At 37.8% G+C, this 19,215-nt stretch overlaps 1 protein-coding gene across 1 annotated transcript in view; it reads left to right on the top strand.

Moving 5' to 3' along the window:
• The window catches only part of brf1.L (BRF1, RNA polymerase III transcription initiation factor 90 kDa subunit L homeolog), a 170,846-nt gene that overhangs the window by 11,528 nt on the left and 140,103 nt on the right, over positions 1-19,215 (top strand). The window contains 2 exon segments of the mRNA NM_001094594.1: positions 2,813-2,893; positions 10,211-10,384. Of these exon segments, the coding sequence (NP_001088063.1) occupies positions 2,813-2,893; positions 10,211-10,384 (255 nt within the window).

The raw sequence follows: 19,215 nt of genomic DNA, 5'->3' as shown, positions 1-19,215 counted from the left end.
TGTAAAACAATAAGAGACATTGCAAATATTGCATTGTCAGAGCTGTGATTTCCTGTATATTTGCAGAAATGGGATAATGAATTATTTTGAGTCTGGTATAAACATGCAAATCAAGCCTGTTTTGCTGTCTCCATCACTAGAGTTGGAAAACATCTTTTTATCTGCTGTTCAAGCAACAGATCTCAGATGGACAGGAAATCAATGAGGGTACTGTAAGCAGCATTGGCTGTCGGCCATTGAGCCATTACCACTCCCTCAATATTGAACCAGACTAAAGTAACAAGATGCATGGGGATGTGTTCAAATAACTGGGGATTTCACCTGGTTTAGAACTGCTGCTTGTTGTTTAGAGTATCTAAAATCCTTGCACCCCTAATTAAGCGCTTCATTTTCCGAAGTTGCCTGAAGTTTCCTTGTGAGACAATTACGTGCGACTTTGGAAAACGAATCGTTCCTCGTGCCTGCCCATAAAGAGGATCACCGTACCAGAAGCCACCCCTTCAGACTAGAAGAAAAGAACTTTCATTTGAAGCAACGTAGGGGGTTCTTCACAGTCAGGACAGTGAGGTTGTGGAATGCACTGCCGGGTGTTGTTGTGATGGCTGATTCAGTTAATGCCTTTAAGAGTGGCTTGGATGATTTTTGGACAAGCATACTATTCAAGGCTATAGTGATACTAAAATCTGCATCTAATATAGATATTGATATATATATAGTTTCAGTGGGTGTGTGTAGGTATGTGTACTGGGGTTCATTTGGAGGGGTTGAACTCGATAGACTTTTGTCTTTTTTCAACCCAACTTAACTATGTAACTCTGATACAAACTTACATTTAGGGTAATGTCCCACCGAGAGATTGTCATCCGTGATAAATTGGTGCTACTGCGGGGGACGGAAAATGCTTCTCCACTTGCAATAATTGAAATTGCTGGTGGTAACCTACGTGTTTTCATTTTTCCAATGTTTCTATTTTTCCATGTTTCCTCATGAGGCAACTTTGTGATGTGGAGATCTTACCACGGGCAATTTTAATTATTGCCAGTGTAGAAGCATTTTTGGGAGATTTGTCGTCTGCAGTAGTGCCAATTTATCAAGGGGCGACAAATCTCTCTGTCGGACATTACCCTTAGAGAGCAAGGATTTGAGTTGGAGTTTAGAGAGACCAGTAACTATAACACATATTCTAGGCAAAAGAGCACCCCTAATCATGTATTAGACCTAACTGTCCATCAAAATCTGACTCCTGCATGAAGAGAGGGGAAAAATTCCTTCCTGACTCTAGGATTGCAATCGGACTTGTCCTTGGATCAACTTGTACTATGAGCCATCTTCCATAATAACCCTGTATTCTCTCACTTGCTAAAAAGCCATCCAACCCCTTCTTAAAGCTATCTAATTTATCAGCCTGTACAACTGATTCAGGGAGAGAATTCCACATCTTCACAGCTCTCACTGTAAAAATACCCTTACAAATATTTAGCTGGAACCTCTTTTCTTCTAATTGTAAATACTGCCTGCTCCCTATAGGACTGACTTATTGTTGTACTTTGACATATGACGAATATTGCTAGTGTAGACATCACATTAATATGCCTCATAATTTGCCTGTGCATTCTGGTTTCTGCAGTTTGAGATATGTACTGTAGGTGGCACTGTTTTCTTACATTTGTTATCTGCAAAGGCAAGGTAGTAGGTTTAACTGGATTGGTGTCATTTGAAATGCAAAATAACAGTCTTCTTGTGATTATTATACATTTATAAATACCGGTAATAAATATTTCACATGTCAGTTTTATTGCTTGTGAGGTTTCTGAAGCATTATAATCATACATTTGATCATCCTATAAAGAAAAAAAATATTTAAGTTGTTCCTCTTGTCAGTATAAGTTCTTTAAAACACACCCTGATTTTCCAGATAACTATTGTTTGCACATAGGATTACATAGGGCAGCTATTGGATCAATATAATAGTGCCTGTTTTATACAGTGTATTGCTATGACGTTGGTACCTGAGGCATGGTTTAACAGTCACAGACAGAACACAAATGAATCTTGAGAAATAATTCCTGTATGAATGTCAACCCAAAAATAATGTTTGCAATAAATAAAATAAAAAAACATAATTCTAAGCAACTTTGTAATATACATTCATTACACATTTCTATGGTTTTTAAGTTATTTGTATATGTATTGCTATTGAAATCCATGTTTGTCCCTTTTTTTTCTCTGCCCTGGTGGCTCAGACTGTTGATACTATGTAAGACAAGGCAGCTGATTTAGGTGGCCATAGACACACAGATCCTATTGTACGAATCGAGGATTCGTACGATTTTCGGATCGTGTGTGGCGTGTGCCGACATCTTTTTTTCAGGCGGAGATGGGTTGATTTTGACCCGCCGGAGCCCATTGCGCATCGTAATCGGATCATTCGGCTATATGGCCGAACAATCCGATTACCCCCGATATAGCGATGCTCGTTAATGGCATATCTGGAAAAGATCGGCTCGTTTGGCGATGTTGCCAAACGATTGGATCTTTGCATCTATGGCCACCTGACCTGTATTTGCTGGGGAACCAAGACTCCTGCAACATTGTTTAAAAAGTAACAACAGGATTAAGCAAATGCTGCTTTCAAGAGCAATAGTTTTTACAAATAATTTTGAAAGCTCTGAAAATGTTTAATACATCTATATTAGAAATTTGCTTAGAATTATGTTTTCTTTTATTAGGCAATTTAAAATTTTGGGGTTGACAGATTTAATTTTTTTTTTAAAAGGCTACATTTAATTATGTTTTGTTTTTAATTTGGCAGGTTCTGGTAAAACTCCATCACTGGGAACAGGATTTCACACCAATGTGGGAAAGGAGTCTCGTGCACAAACACTACAGAATGGTATGAACACACTCACTTCTAGTTTATGGTCTTTGTGAAAGTGTCAAAAGTATCCTTCTGAGCTGCCTGACTATACTCCGAGCTGTGGAGTCGGAAGCAATTTTGGTTACCTGGAGCTGGAGTCCGCAAAAAATGTTCGAATAAATTTAAATTGTAATGAAGAAATAAATACTATATGTTACAATGTCTTATTTCACAGAAAAGTCATAATAAAGTATTTCTCTGCTGTAAGAATAAAGCCCAGAGCGTAGTAGTTTCACCAGTGTAAAGTCCAGCTGAACTTTTATAACCTTATAGTTTTCCCTTTTTGTTTAAACTTGCAATGTTTGTAGTTTCTTTAATGGAAATAAAAGCCACAACAACAAAGGCTTAGTTATAGATTTATGCCCAAACTTGAAAAGTATCCTCATTCATTTTGGCAGTGACAGACTTGGATGGCCAATAGGGTAGTGCGTCAGCTTCGTAGCCAGTAGTTCTTTGCTTTGTTCCCAAAAGCAGAAGCCATCTTTATATAGCTGTAAAATTGCTCAGTTTGGGCAATAATGAAATGCCTTGTATACATAATGTGTCTTCAGCCCACGGAAGTGTTATAATCTGGCATATTCCTTGTGTTTTTTTATGGCTCTACTATGTTGGGGATGGACAGTATACTTTGCTTTTTTTGCTTCTTGTTGATCTTAAACTGAGCATTTGCTTTATTTTGGCAGCCCGTCTTGCCTAAGGTGAAATAAAATGTCAAATTCATGTTATGGCAGAAATATGTTGCCCTCCTTAAAGGGGTGGTTCACCTTTAAGTACATTTTTAGTATGTTATAGAATGGTCAAGTCTAAGCAACATTTTAATTGGTCTTCACTATTTAATTTTAATACTTTTTCTTTTAATTATTTGAGTTATTCTTCTGACTCTTTCCAGTATTTAAAGGGATACTGTCATGGGGAAATTTTTTCAAAACGCATCAGTTAATAGTGCTGCTCAAGCAGAATTCTACTCTGAAATTTGTTTCTCAAAAGAGCAAACAGGTTTTTTTATATTTAAAGCTGACATGGGGCTAGACATATTGTCAGTTTTCCAGCTGCCCCCAGTCACGTGACTTCAGTCACTCTTTACTGCAGTACTGCAAATTGGAGTGATATGACCCCCCCAGCAGCCTAACAGAACAATAGGAAGGTAACCAGATAGCAGCTCCCTAACACAAGATAACAGCTGCATGGTAGATCTAAGAACAGCACTCAATAGGAGAATCCAGGTCCCCCTGAGACACATTGTTACATTGAGTAGGAGAAACAACAGCCTGCCAGAAAGCAGTTCCATCCTAAAGTGCTGGCTCTTTCTGAAAGCACATGACCAGACAAATTACCTGAGATGGCTGCCTACACACCAATATTACAACTAAAAAAATACACTTGCTGGTTCATGAATGACATTTTATATTGCAGAGTAAATTATTTGCAGTGTAAATAGTGTAAAAACCATGACAGAATCCCTTCAAATGGTGGTCACTGACCCCATCTAAAAACAAATGCTCTATAAGACTACATGTATTGTTATTGCTACTTTATGTTGCTAAACTTTTTATATAGGTCCTCCATTCATATTCCAGTCTCTATTTGGACCACAGCAACCAGATTGCTGAAACTGCAGAGCTGTTTAATTCAAAAACCACAAATAATGAAAACCAATTTCAAATTGTCTCAGAATATCACTCTCTACATCATACTAAAACTTAATTTTAAGGCGAACAACTCCTTTAAGTCGCATTTACTGCAGTCTGAAACGAGCAATTATTTAAGTATTTTTATTAAGAAAATACAATTTCTGATTTTTGTCCCCACCAGTTATAGTGCGTGTAGGCACTGCAATCAAAACATTTCATATTGGAAGTGTTTGGGCTGATCCTGACATGCTTTCAGCATTTTGTCATCCCCCAGATGACTGTAGACTCAGCAAAATGTTTTTTCCAGCAGCAGCAGCTGAATAGTTGCACTTGTATCCTGTTAATTGGGTGTGACACGCCGGGAAGCCCAGCAATCCAAGGTTTTAAACTTTTGAATGAAAATGAGCTCTGCTCTCTTGAAGCTATGCAGCACTGTCAGTTAGTATCAGATATAAATCAACTGTTGTGTCATAGGAAGAGAGCCTTTCTCTGTTGTTTCCAATAATACAAACTGCATGGCAAATGACCTAAGCCTTTGTAGTTAAGTAAAAGGGCAAACTCCTTTGTGTAGGAGCCAAAGGCGCATATATTTCTATCATTGTTCATACTTTATAAACAAATAGCGTTCTGATGCAGTGCTTACATTCTGCTGTGCCAGAACCTTAAAGAGATACAGGAATAGGACCTGTAATCCAGAATGCTGAGCTCCAAATAACTGGTCTACCTGTATATTGGATCTCTGTGCCTTTGGTCTACTAAGAAAACATTTAAACATTTAAATAAACCCAATTTGTTTGCCTCCAGGAAGGATTAATTATATCTTAGTTTAGATCAAGTACAATGTACTGTTTTATTATTACAGAGAAAAAGGAAATCATTTTTAAAAATTTTAATTCTATAGGAGATGGCCTTTCGATAATTCAGAGCTTTCTGGATAACCGGTTTTCGAATAATAAATCCCATACCTGTATAAGACTCCAGGAATATTAATGTGGAGTGTGCATTTGCCAAGGGTTTAGGAAAAAAACTGCTTTTATTATGTATGAAAGTATGGGTGCACATTTCAGATGAACCCTAAAATGTTGTAAAGGTAAGGGACCTGTTATCCAGAATGCTCGGGACCTGTTATCCAGAATGTTTGTGACTTTGAGTTTTCTGAATAAGTGCTCTTTCCGTACTTTGGATATCCATACCTTAAGCCTACTAAGACATAATTTAAACATTAATTAAACCAAATAGGATTTTTAAAAAGTTGGATTATTTGGATAAAATGGAGTCTACAAGTGATGGCCTTCCTGTAATTCAGAGCTTTCTGAATAACAGGTTTTCGGATTACAGATCCTATACCTGTACAAAAAAAAAGTTACCTCTGAACACAAAGCTTAATGTTCATACAGTTCATACAGATACAGTCATGTTTTCTAGGCCCTAGGGGAATACATTTTATTCTACCTCCTCCTCCCAGTCATAGGATTCTTGCTCACTGTTGAGCAGTTAATGAGGCCTATCAGTGTTTATCTAAATGACCAAATACTGATTGAAAGCCAAAGAGAAGGTAAAGGGATACTGTAATATTGTGATTTGGGTTATTCTCTTATCTCCTCTGCTTTTCTTTAGTAAATCACAATGATGTTGTGATGTAATGGAACAAAGGGATCTGACAAGTGACATTTGAAGTGACACTGAAGTAGAATGAAAGCACAGGAAGGAAGCAAGCATGCTTGGGTACCCTGAGATACACACAAACGTGACTCTCACTTTTTCTATTTTTTTAATCAGTGATACATTTTTTTCAGTATTTTAGACCCTAGTCTGCCCAGGGTCTACTTAGGGCAGTGACACACCAGGAGATTAATCGCTATCGATAAATCGCTGCTTCTCTGGGCAACTAATCTCCTGCACTCTCCAGTAAAAAGCTTTCCCATAGGCAATAATGTCAATCGCTGGTGGTAAAACACGTGTCGCTCCAGTCTCCCAAAGTCGCTTGAAGTTTCCTCTTGTAGTGATTTTGGGAGACTGGAGCGACATGTGTTTTACCACCAGCGATTCACATTATTGCCTATGGGAAAGCTTTTTACTGGAGAGTGCAGGAGATTAGTTGCCCAGAGAAGCAGCGATTTCATTTATTCTTTTCAGGATGTAAAGCCAAATACGGGGAGCATCACATCTCTCTCACCTCCATGCTGCATGTAACATCCGTCCCCCTCCGGGTCAAATCCATGAACATCCAGCAACTACGGAGCACTTGGAGTGGTGTGTTAAAATCATTAAATTTTAATAATCCATATTAAAAGATATCAGCGCAACTGCATACATATCAGATCATCCGCTTAACAGCGCTGATGAAGTGGCGAGAAGTCATGAAACGCATTAAGCGGATGATCTGATATGTATGCTGTTGCGCTGATATTATCTATTATTATGGATTATTAAAATTTAATGATTTTAACACACCACTCCAAGTGCTCCGTAGTTGCTGGATGTTCATTCTTTTCAGGATGGTAATCTGTACTATACTGGATATTGTACACACTATGTTGGTGATCAGCACTGATCGAAAATATATGCATTAAACAGAGGATGTGAGTGTGTTAAATTGTATACTCTACAAGGCAGGGCCCTTCTTCCTCTTGACTAATGTGAGACATTTTGTCCACCAGCAATTTGCACCTCTTCATACCGCCTGTGCCTTATGTCATGGATTTCTGTGACGTCTTCAAAAAGTACAATTGAGTGTCAAGGCCTCTATAAGCAGTGACAGGCAGAAGTCAATAACATTAAGTAATATTTAATACTGTTATATCTATTGTGTATAATTGTTTGTTGAACGGGTATGGAATCCGTTATCCGGAAACCCATTGTCCAGAAAGCTCAGAATTATGGAAAGGATGTCTTCCATAGACTCCATTTATTCTCTAGAATAATTAAACAGTGCCTTTATACTTGATCCAAACCAAGATATAATTAATCCTTATTGGAAGCAAAACCAGCCTATTGGGGTTATTTCATGTTTAAATGATTTTCTAGTAGACTTAAGGTACGAAGATCCAAATTACGGAAATATCCATTATTCTTTATAATAGGTTCAATACCTGTATTGTATTTTTATTCTTCTCCATTGTAGTGCTATTTAAGTAGAATAAACCTATATTCTTGCAGTATAATGCCTGTGTGATGCTATGAAAGAGGCTGATTAGTAAGCTTTCGTGGATATGGGTGCTTAAATGACATCCTTAAGCGCAAGGGTAAATGTGAATCTACATAGGATGAAGTGTATGATTGTGAGGGTTCACAGACCAAAAATGTGTATACTTATTCACATGTAAAAAAGTTTATATAAAAAAAGTCAGTGGGGACTACATCTTGTATACCTGCACGAAAATCTCCCACCACAGATTTGATGTACCTTTAATAAAAATCACATGCACTACCAGTAATTTCTACCAGTGCAGTTGTAGCAGCAAGTTTCCTGTAGTATTCTAACTGGTAGTAAACTGATTAAAACCAATTGCTGATTTATTGCTATGGCGACTGCACTTGTGCAGTTTAGCTTCTATGTTAGTTAGCCCAATTATGTTTTCAAAGTATATTCAGCAATAGTTGTATAATACAGTGCCAACTTTGGGGAGCCTAACCAAGCAAAGAGGAATTTTCTTTATCCTTCTGTGGATTACTCATGTGCTTGGCAGAGTCAGGGAGTACATTCAAGAATGTTGAGATATATCCAGTTGTTGTGGCTTAAAAATAGATTATTTTAAATTTAGATCTTTTTTTAGCTGTACACAGTTGCCTTTTTCCCTTTGCGGATTGTTCATCTTAGGAACTCTGTGAAGCTCATTCTAAAACTTGAACTGAATTTTATTTAATGTTTTTTTTCCATTCCGTAAGAATGTCTGTTTGTTCAGTTCATGAAACAAGGAGAGAAGAACCAGCATTTTTAGCTGCCAACACCTTTTTGCTATAACAATAATCTTTACATTCCACTATGTTCTGTGATTCTAGTTTGTTTTTTGCAAGAAAAAAAACAGTGATGCAGTACTTGATTCATTTGCAAAAGTGATTCTCAAGCCTCACACTTGAAAAAAGGCCCACCCTGAAGTATCTCTTCAAGAGGAATTCTGCCTTATATGACACAGCAAGAAAGTATATAGGTAATGGTGGATGTCCACAAGCAAGCAAATTAGCTGAACCCCTGAGCTAAATGAGGGAAATGCACTTAGTGTGTGCCATTTCCTCTGCTGAGATTAGCTTCTCATGGCTCAAGGACCCGTAGCCTAAGCCAGAACCATGGCTGGAACCATAACGGGTGCACTGATCAGTAGAAAAGCACATTATATTAAATTATAATTTTGGCAAGAGATGCTCACCATTTTTCTGCATCATGACATTAGTCTGGGCAGTATCAGCAGCAGGTGTAGCTGTATATTGTAACATTAAAAAATAGAGGATGTCGATCAGAGGTTGTATAGCCCTACAGAACTTAGCCAGGAGTACCAAATACCCATAGCATTTAGTTATTCCAAAATATTGGAAATGTTTGAAATGAAAACTATGTATGCTTTGTAGGGCGACACATTCTGCTGTCATGACCGCTCTACTTAAAAGATACCTCATATAGAATTGTCTCCTGCAATAAAAAATTGGACACACGAGTAGGAAAACATTTTAATGGCCCCAACCACAGTCTGGATGACTTTCTATAATCAAAGGCAATTTCAGAACAGAAAATGAATGCAAAGTGTTCGAAAACAAACGTATGCAAAGCCTTAAGGTGGCCATAGACGCAAAGATCCTATTGTACGAATCGAGGATTTTCGGACCGTGTGTGGAGAGTTCCGACATTTTTCGTCCGGCGGAGATAGGTCAGACAGGTTTTATTTTGTCCTGACTGATCCCGCCCATTGCGCTCTCATCGTAATCTGATCGTTCGGCCATAGGGCCGCCCAACTTCTGTTACCCCCGATATAGCCATGCCCGTTAGTTTGCGATGTCGCTAAACGAGCAGATCTTTTCATCTATGGCCACCTTTAGGAGTCTGCAGACAGGACTGAATTTAGGCCATTCATTTATGGCTAATTACCTAGACTAGAAACAAATGCATAAATTCCTAAAAATACAAATCTGTGCAGACAACAAACTACTACAGGAATCTATGATCTACTTCACACCTTGGGTTTAATTCATGCCTGATCTGGACTACTTTGCATAACCCACCTCCCTGTAGTTCCTAAGTTGCAATATCAGCTATTCACCTTACAAGTGATATAGTATTCTCTATTGTCCCACTTGGACCTCCACTCTCTATTGGACATCTCCTAGTTTTAGTAAAGCAACCCTGCAACATGAAAAAATGTCTGTACCTGACTTTTCCTTTCAGAATAAAGTGCTTGATTTGATAGGAACCCCAACATTCTGTTTAGCAGATCTGCATTGGACAAGGGTTGCAGGCTAACCTTGTACATGGCTTGCTTTCAGATGATTTAAGGAGCCCAGCATTATGTGTGACTGACCGCAGCTAATGTTATTAACTAGCAGGAAGATCAAGGATCCCACATAAAATAGAATATCATTTAATTAAACTTTTTGAATACATATATATAGTAATGTGTACCTGTATTGCATTGCATAAAGTAATCTAAACAATATTTTCTATATCTTTCAGGGAAGCGTCAGATTCACAACTTGGGAGTCCAGTTACAGCTAAACAAGCATTGCCTGGACACTGCCTTCAACTTCTTTAAAATGGCTGTCAGCAAACATCTGACCCGTGGTCGGAAGATGACCCATGTCATAGCTGCCTGCTTGTACTTGGTCTGTAGGACAGAAGGGACGCCCCGTATCCTTTTTTTATGGAGTAGAATCTACTGTCTTATGTAAATTACCTGATATTTTTGTATGTGCTTAAAATATTTTTTTTGTAAACTTTCATTCTGCACAAGCTTCTCACAGCATACTATGTGTGTTAAATTAACATTGGCTATAATCCACTTAAAAACAATACCTGTTGAATCTGGCCCCTGTATTATTTTTACTATACCCCCTCCTGTTTTTCTGAGCTTCAGTGGTAATCTGTAAAGGCTTTTGCTGTTGGAGATGTGTGGGTGGTAGCTATTTCAGTCTGCATTTACTGTCATTGCTCTCAACCCTGCGAATATCACAAGTTTTACAGAATTGTATGTATAGGGAAGCCAAACCCATCTAACTCTTTCCACTAAATACCTTTAGCTGCGTTGGTTTAGATGGCTGTCTTTTACTGCCCAACTGGCATAAGGTGTGACTCCCTTTGCCAGTGTAATTTTTGTGATCGCAGCTGTGCTTTGGTTAAATATTTTATGATTCATTCATCTTGCAGAGCATAGAAACCTCTACGACAGCTGTGTTGTGTTGACGGGTGCAAGCTCAGATTTAAAGGGGTAGTGTCATTACAAAATGGCTCCTTTATAAAAAAAAAAAAAAAAAAAAAAAAAAAAGCACTGTAAAGCACTGCAGAATATGTCAGCACTATATACTGTAAATATATATTACTATATAGGTGTATGTATGTATATATATATGTGTCTATATATATATATATATATATATATATATATATATATATATATATATATATATATATATATATATATATATATATATATATATATATATATATATATATATATATATATATATATATAGCCATGTATTTGTATAATTGATATGAACTAATCATCTGTTTGCATTGCCGCAACTAGCCCTCCTTAGGCAAATGTCAGATGAGGCATTTTCTCTATTGGTCCGAATGTGTCAGCTAAGTAATTGCTAGTCTGCCCTATTTTCTGTGAGCATTCACAAGGACTGCCCCTCCCTGTCAGTGCTCCCACTGGGCAAATTTCAACCTGATAACCCACAACGGTTTATTTGTGGGCCAAAATCATCTCTGAGTAAGCACTGATACATGTTTGTGTTCCTGTTGATGCTCACAGAACAAATGGGTGGGTTTAGGGCAAATTGGCATTTTCTCTGCCACCTTTTTTTGTGCCATTGGAGAAAACGCCTCAACTGACATTAGCCTTATCTCTTTTACTCTCATTGTTAAGATAGCTACTGGTATTCCAAGAAAAAGTGTAGTAAATGTTTGCTGAGCCATTCAGTGTATTTGATTCTCTTTTGTCTGGTTGCGCAGTCTGACCCTGAGTTTATATCTAAAATCCCTGCAGTAATGCAAGATAGGTTTCTGTTTCCCTGTTAAAGCACAAAAAGAGCAAGTACTTGATCATGTAAAAAAAACTTCTAATTAGAAGTGTCATTGATTTTTCAAATTATTTTTTCATTTTTTTTCATATTTTCAAATTATCTTAACTATGGTTATATATTTAAGTATCTTCACTTTTTTCCCATAATGGGGCCTTGCTTTTGTGTATCTGACACAATCCAAAAACCTGTATTCTTTGTGGGTTGGGAGTGGGCAGCAACGATTACCAGAAAGCACCCACTTTCTTGTTACTTTCTGCCCTTACCACTACCCTTTTGCTCATTTGGGTAACTGCAGACTCTGCAGTGAAGTGGGCTTTACAAAGGATAATATTATTACCTGGGAATGCTGACATCTAGGTTTATGAGTGATATCCGATTTTCATACAAGTGAAATACGGCATGCATTTTGATCACAGTAGTTCACCGACAAGTTAGCTGTGTATTTCATAAGGTTTGTACACCCGTAAGATTTAAGTCGATTATATCCATTGGACTAATGTTCTAGATAAGCATTTTTTGTATGCTAGCTAGGATTGTGCTGTACTTGAAGGCATGGTTTTCAGTATTCAGTGTTGATGGCAATTTATCATCCATTATGACTTTTTCACACCTTATCAGTAAGGAAAACGCCAATATCTTGACCTATTGTTCTCTTTGAGAGCTGGAGTCCACTCCTTTGTTTACACAAGACTTAATTTATTTCAGTTTTTTTTTAGATGCATGTTTGGCCTCATTCGTGATGCAGACACATTGTATGGTCTGAGTCAGGCAGATATTTTAAATCAGTCTGACGCATGATAATTATTAACTTTATTTAAAGCTTTCTGTCTTCCAAGAAAGATCTTAATATCACAAGGGCTATTGGAGCAATTTTCTAGAAGCACTATGTAGTAGAGTGGGGCCTTGTTCATGGGTCCAGTTGGAGCATTGGACTAAAGTGTCATGCACTAAAAGATCTGTTTGATTGGCAAGGTCGTCCAATTAACAGATATTACCCCTCGATCATTCCTCCTAGGACCAAACGGTTGCATTACAACTGCAGGAATATGAGCCGTCGTAGCAAGGGCTGCATCAACTAGCATTCCTTGATGTGACAGAAAAATTAAACCTGCCCAATCAAAATCTGCACGATTTTTTGCTAAATATCGGTTGGATGGGCCTGTCTGTCGGTCAGGCTCTAAAGGGCCAGTATCAGCTGCCTGTATATGGCCACCTTAAAAGCAGGGATATTCATTATATTCATGTTATTGAATATTCATATGCAATATTCTCAATTGGATAAGACTAATAAAGCTAGTAACACGTGGCTATCGTACTGTCCAGTTAGTTAAATAACTAGCAATGTCCTGAGGTATTAGACACCTAAAGCTGGCCATAGATGTAAAGATCTTTAAAAGATCTTTTCTTTATCGTGAGACCACGTCTATCTCGAAACGATCGTTTAAATGTACGATGTGTCCATCAACTAAAAAGATCATTTCAGGCGATATTGCCAGCAAAACTGAAGGGTAGCTGCCTGCTTGGCCCTGCAAACATAGATAGATTGCACTGGGACCTGTCCGATCAATTTTCTGACAGATGGACGAAAAATCGTAAGATGTCCGATCGTTCGAATCCCACTAACTTCACGATAATTTGACGGATTGGTTGGATTTAGCTAAAATCGGCCGTTTGGCAAAGAAAAATATTTGTGTCTATGGGGACCTTAGTCTTTCACTGTTAAGTCTGGGTGATTTCTTTATTGTCCTTTCTTTCACTCTTTAAAGCCAAAGTGTATGTTTGTTAGTTTAGATTTGTCCAGTTTGTCCAAATTTCGATATCTCAATGACTTAAAGGATTAGATCATCTGAAGGTTGATTAACGTTTGACCAAAAGGTAATTAAAATGCCCTTCTGTCCTGTGGCTATTTCCCATTTCTGTCATCTTATTACATGAAACCTGACTAAATCAGCCCATTAGTGGGGCATGGTATGGGAAGATATAATCAGCCTGAACCATAAATTACCTCTCCATAACACAAACACCCCTGTTTTCTTATATCCTGTACAGAGTAGTGTCCTAAAATTCTGCTAATATAGGTATTCACATAAACTAAGTATAATTCTGTCAGTACATTAGAGTGACCCTTTAATGTGCCTTACATAGAGCCCTGATGGAAACTGAATTCAGTACCCGGCAATGCAATGGTTTGGTGCGGCATTGCTTATAGTTATGCCACTGTGCTGCTCCCATGGATTTGTAACTGGATATTGGCATAAAGTACTGAACATTTTCAAAATTCATTTAGATGAGTGAGTATCTGAGATTAGTACAGATGCATCACTAAATGCAAGGCATCCAGAGAATCTTCTTGAGAAAAGATTTTTCAGTCTCCAGAGATTTTAGTCTGAAGCCTAAAGGAAAAGTAGTTTACACTTGTCTCTTTGGTATTCGTTGCCAGATATTGCTTTGATGTAATTTAATTGTCCATAATTACATTCAGACAAATCACTAGTTATGAGGTTAGGTCAGGATTTGTGGTTGAATAGTTTAATAGTCTGTAACTAATGTCATTGACTATTCTAGAAAGAGTGACGATGCCTAAATCTAGCACATTGAATAAACCGTGAAGTCACATGATCATCATGTGATGTTTGACCCCTTATTATGGCTATTTATTATTGTCTATTTTCTTTCTTCAAAAATAAACGACAGAAAATGTTTTATCTGGCCCTTAAATGATTCACCTTAGAACTGCAGCTTGTCTGGCAGATAACCGATCATAATTGCTCTCTTGTTTTAGATATAATTTTGAAACATTACAGAAAACATAGCAAGATAGATGCATACCATCCATGTTGTAGATACACATAACCTCTTTGTGTTCTTCCCTCAGGCATTCTTTGTATAATCTCAAATAAGTTAGGCTCAGTAAACTATGAACAATGTGTAACAAATATAGAATTGACTGCTTTAAGTAGATTTTCTTTACCACTCAATTAAGTTTACACTGGTATGCACTCTGTTATCTATGTCTTTGATAATTCTCATTCATCCAGGTCATGATATACAGCAGTTAACCCTTAACCAGTGTCTCGTGAGCAACATGTAGTTCACCACCCCACGGATGTTGCTCTCAGTGGCCTCAAAGCAGGTGCTTATTTTTATATTCCTGGCTTGGAGGGAAGTTTTGGTTGTATAAAGACCATATGTACTGCCAAACAGAGCCTCCTGCAGGATGCCAGTCCACATACGGGCTACCAAATAGCCAATCATAGCCCATATTTGTTGCTCCCCAACTCTTTTTTTTTTTACAATTGAGTGTGGCTCATAGCTTAAAAAGGTTTGGGACCCTGATATACAGTATCTGGTAGAGTTTCTTTATCTAGTGCTCATGTCCATTGTTAGCAAACACTAGAGAAGTTATCAGTGCATCCTGTCATATAAAGTCCATGAAAGTTTGTGCTTTGTGGTCATTTGCTTGCTTGGCATCAAGTGGACACTCCAACACTTCTTTCTGTGTAACCTTACCATTGCTAAACATGGAGTATTAGAAACATTGGTTGGGGAAATACTGGGAGGCATAATCTTCATGTGTCCTTGAACTGAATTTGCTGTCGTTGTTGCTTTATAAACCCATGTGGCATGATAAGACTGCAAGCCTGATACAACTGCTGTTTTTTAGGACAAGCAGATTACTTCTGTGTAAAGTAGTCTTTGTGCAAGCGTAATATTCACTGTGTATTGGAAATCACAGAGGAGTTCTTTGACACAAGTCATGTAAAACACATAAGCACAGTTTATAAAGATTGCATTTCAATTTTTATGTATTTTACATTTTAATACCATTTAGTATGCACTGGAATATTTTCTCTTGATCAAAAATATTACAAAATAAATAAATCAACTTATGGCTTTCAAGTTGGAATGACTGACTCTAAATTTAAGGTTTGGCATTTCAGTGACTGGTGCAGATATCCATGCAATTTATTGCAACCACCTGCAGCCAATTTTGGAATTATGGTCCAGGACAGGCTGCTGATATTACGAGACATTTGTTCTCTTTAAAGGTTTCAGGCGTTTTTCCAGCTTCTTAATCCTATTATTATAGTAACGGCCAAGTTCATCTTGCAGGCACTTTGTGACAAGTGTCTTTTTAATATACACGCTGGAGAGTTCAGATGGTTCAATTCATGCCAAGCTACTGTGTGTTCAGTAGAGACCAGCAGAAACATTGTATTTTCTAAACCGTAGTTTTGTTTGGAGTAACACCTACTTGCTTGCCAGCCAAAAGTATAAACTGATGTTGATTAAAGGAGAAGGAAAGCTCCAAGACAGTTTATTAGTTTACAGATTAGCCACACTCGTGCAAGCTAGAATGCTATATTTATTCAGCAGAATGCTTTCCCATACCTGAGTAAACGGCTCTAGACAATGTCTCTGTTTGTTTAGGATAGCAGCTGCCATATAACCTTGGTGTGACATCACTTCCTACCCGAGTCTCTCCCTGCTCACTCATAGCTCTGCGCTCGGATTACAGCAGGGATGGGAGGAGGGAGGGGGAGAGGAGCAAACTGAGCATGCTCAAGCCCTGCCCTGGAGGTTTCTGATACAGAAGCTCAAGTGTAAGGAAAGAAATGTGGTGTTTCTTTTGACAGAGGACTCAGAGCAACATTACTTTGAGGGTTTACTGGTGTATTTATATAGACCTTTCTGATAAAGCTTACTTAATTTTAGCCTTTCCTTCTCCTTTAAATAGTTCAGTATTATTGTTTACTCGAAGGACACCATTTATACTTTTAAAAAATCCATACTATTAATAACATTGTCATGTTGCCTTTACTGCTCACAGCACTTTTTGGGAGATTAGTCGGCCAGTGACGAATCACTTTGGGCAACTAATCTCCCTAAACTGTCTTCCTGCCAGCTAGAATATAAATCGCCGGCTGGATGGCTCTCGGAACGCTTCGTCTCATGAGGAAACTTTGGGCGACTTTGGAAAGCTGAAGTGATCAGAGTCTGACTAGGAAGAGATGTGGTGAGTCGCGTGTTGGATCTTGCAGAGTGTATGTCACCCTGTTGCCTTATTTGAGAAGACCAGAAGCAAAGATTTAACTGGTTATTTTTAATAAAGTACGGAAAATAATAAGCTTTGTGCGGGATAGAGCTATTTTTGGATTTCAATGAATTTTTTTACTAAAACATTATAAGAGTTACAGTATCTTTAAAGTGGACCTGTCGCCCAAAATCCTATTTTATCACATTAGTCAAGCAAAATGAACTTTAATTACACTATATAAATTATTTGAATCTTGTTTCCTTCAGTCTGGGATTTCAAAATTATAGCAAGCAGGCAGCAGCCATTTTGTGCACACTGTTATTAAGGCAAGCCTTGCATCATCTCAGAATCTTGTTTGTGCATCAGAATGGGGCACACAATGTCCATCCCCATGCACTGGTTACACAATTAAATGGTAAAGAGAATGGGGGAATGTGGGGAGAGCAGTGACATCTAGGAAATGCTGAATGGAAAGTGAAAGTAATTGTCTGCCCCGCCTCTATGCCCATGGCATAGAGGAGTGGTAGACTATATTTGATCCGACAGCTGAGATTTTTTAATGCACTTAAAACAGCTATGAATGCTTTAATAAAAAATAGAAATTGGATTTCATGTTTAATTTGAAAAGGACTTTTCGTATACAGATTTTTGTGTCTGGGTGACTGGTCCACTTTTAGGATTACTTCTGCTGGAACTAGACATGTAAACCATGAGCAATAGCCTCAGACCTTTACCAAACTTTACATTTGGCATTGCACATTTAAGGCAGGGTACAGTTCTCCTGGCATTCACCAAACCCAGACTTGTCTGTCAAGACTGCCAGGTGTTGAATCCCAGTAACCACTACTGAGAATGCATTTCCAGCTACAATCTTTATACAACTCCAGTCAGCACATTGCATCGGGCATGCTTCCCCAAAAAAAACCCAAGTTCTTGACAAGTAGTTCATGGGCTTCATCCCATACCCTTTTGTATAGTATGGTATGTGTGTATGCAGCAACTTATACCTTGAAATAGACCTGTGACTGGGTTTCATTGCTGTTTCAATGGGTTTCGTGTGCTGTTTGGCCAACATGTATAGTGAAATTGCTATAACCAAATCGTCTAGCCTGGAGACTGATATATTGGGTCACTGTGCTTGCCTTCTTTACTTTTAATAACCCTTTACAAATGTAACAAGATTTATTAGCAGTTATCGATACGCCCTGCCTTTATATGAACTGCTGAAATCTGAACAGTGCTTTTGCTGATCTTACTTACAGGTAGGGTTGCCATCTGGCTGGTATTTTACAGGCCTGGCCGGTAAAAATGATGGCTGATACCAATGTTTTTAATAGGGAAAAAAGATAAATATATAGGAAGGCTGGTATTGTTTTCCAGAAAAGGTGGCAACCCTACTTACAGGGCAACTCTGAATCTCATCCCATGTTCATATAGAATGGCTCTGCTTGATCATTTCAGACAATTCATATTTATTACAGGCAACAACATTATCACAGCATCTCCTTCTCATTGAATATTTGATGAGTGCTTCACCTTTAAGTTAACTTTTATTATGTACTAGAATAGCTCATTCTAAGCCACTTTTTAATTGGCTGTCATTTTTTATTTCTTCTAGTTTTTGAATTATTTGTCGCCTTCTTCTAAATTTTCCAGCTTTCAAACAAAGGGTAACTTTCTGATTGTCTGACACTAAAGAACAAATAACCAAAAGGTTGAAACTGAGGTAGTTTTGAACCATTTGCTCTGTAAATAGTATTTTTTAGGTGGTATATTATTTACAAACAGTGGCGACAACAAGTACTGTACATTATTCCATTGCTAATGAAATAGTTGTGGTGCAGCAGGAGCACTAGTGGGCAGGCAGCTGCATTCATGCAACTGTTTCAATCTCTAAATAAAGGCATTTATTTGTAACAAAGGCAGAACAGGTAAAGGCTAACTAATGTTATATGCCATACAACTATATGTATTCATTTACAGCGAAAGTGGTCTACATATAGCATGTATTTGTTTGCTGTTAAATGATTAATAGTTGTCATTGACTCAAAATAGTGTGTGGTGGTCAGGGTTCTTAGTTTAATACGGATATGGGACCTGTTATCCAGAATGCTTGGGACCTGGTGTTTTCCGAATAACTAATCTTTCTGTAATTTGGATCTTCCTACCTTAAGTCTACTAGAAAATCATGTAAACATTAAATAAACCCAATAGGCTGCTTCTTCTTCCAATAAGGATTAATTATATCTTAGTTTGGATCAAGTACAAGGTACTGTTTTCTTATTACAGAGAAAAAGGAAATCCTTTTTAAAGATTTGGATTATTTGGTTATAATGGAGTCTATGGGAGACAGCCTTTTTGTAATTTGGAACTTTCTGGATGACAGGTTTCCA

Source organism: Xenopus laevis, chromosome 8L, assembly GCF_017654675.1.
Source record: "Xenopus laevis strain J_2021 chromosome 8L, Xenopus_laevis_v10.1, whole genome shotgun sequence".
In the NCBI taxonomy this organism is placed as follows: domain Eukaryota; kingdom Metazoa; phylum Chordata; class Amphibia; order Anura; family Pipidae; genus Xenopus; species Xenopus laevis.
This window is presented reverse-complemented; position numbering and strand designations above follow the sequence as displayed.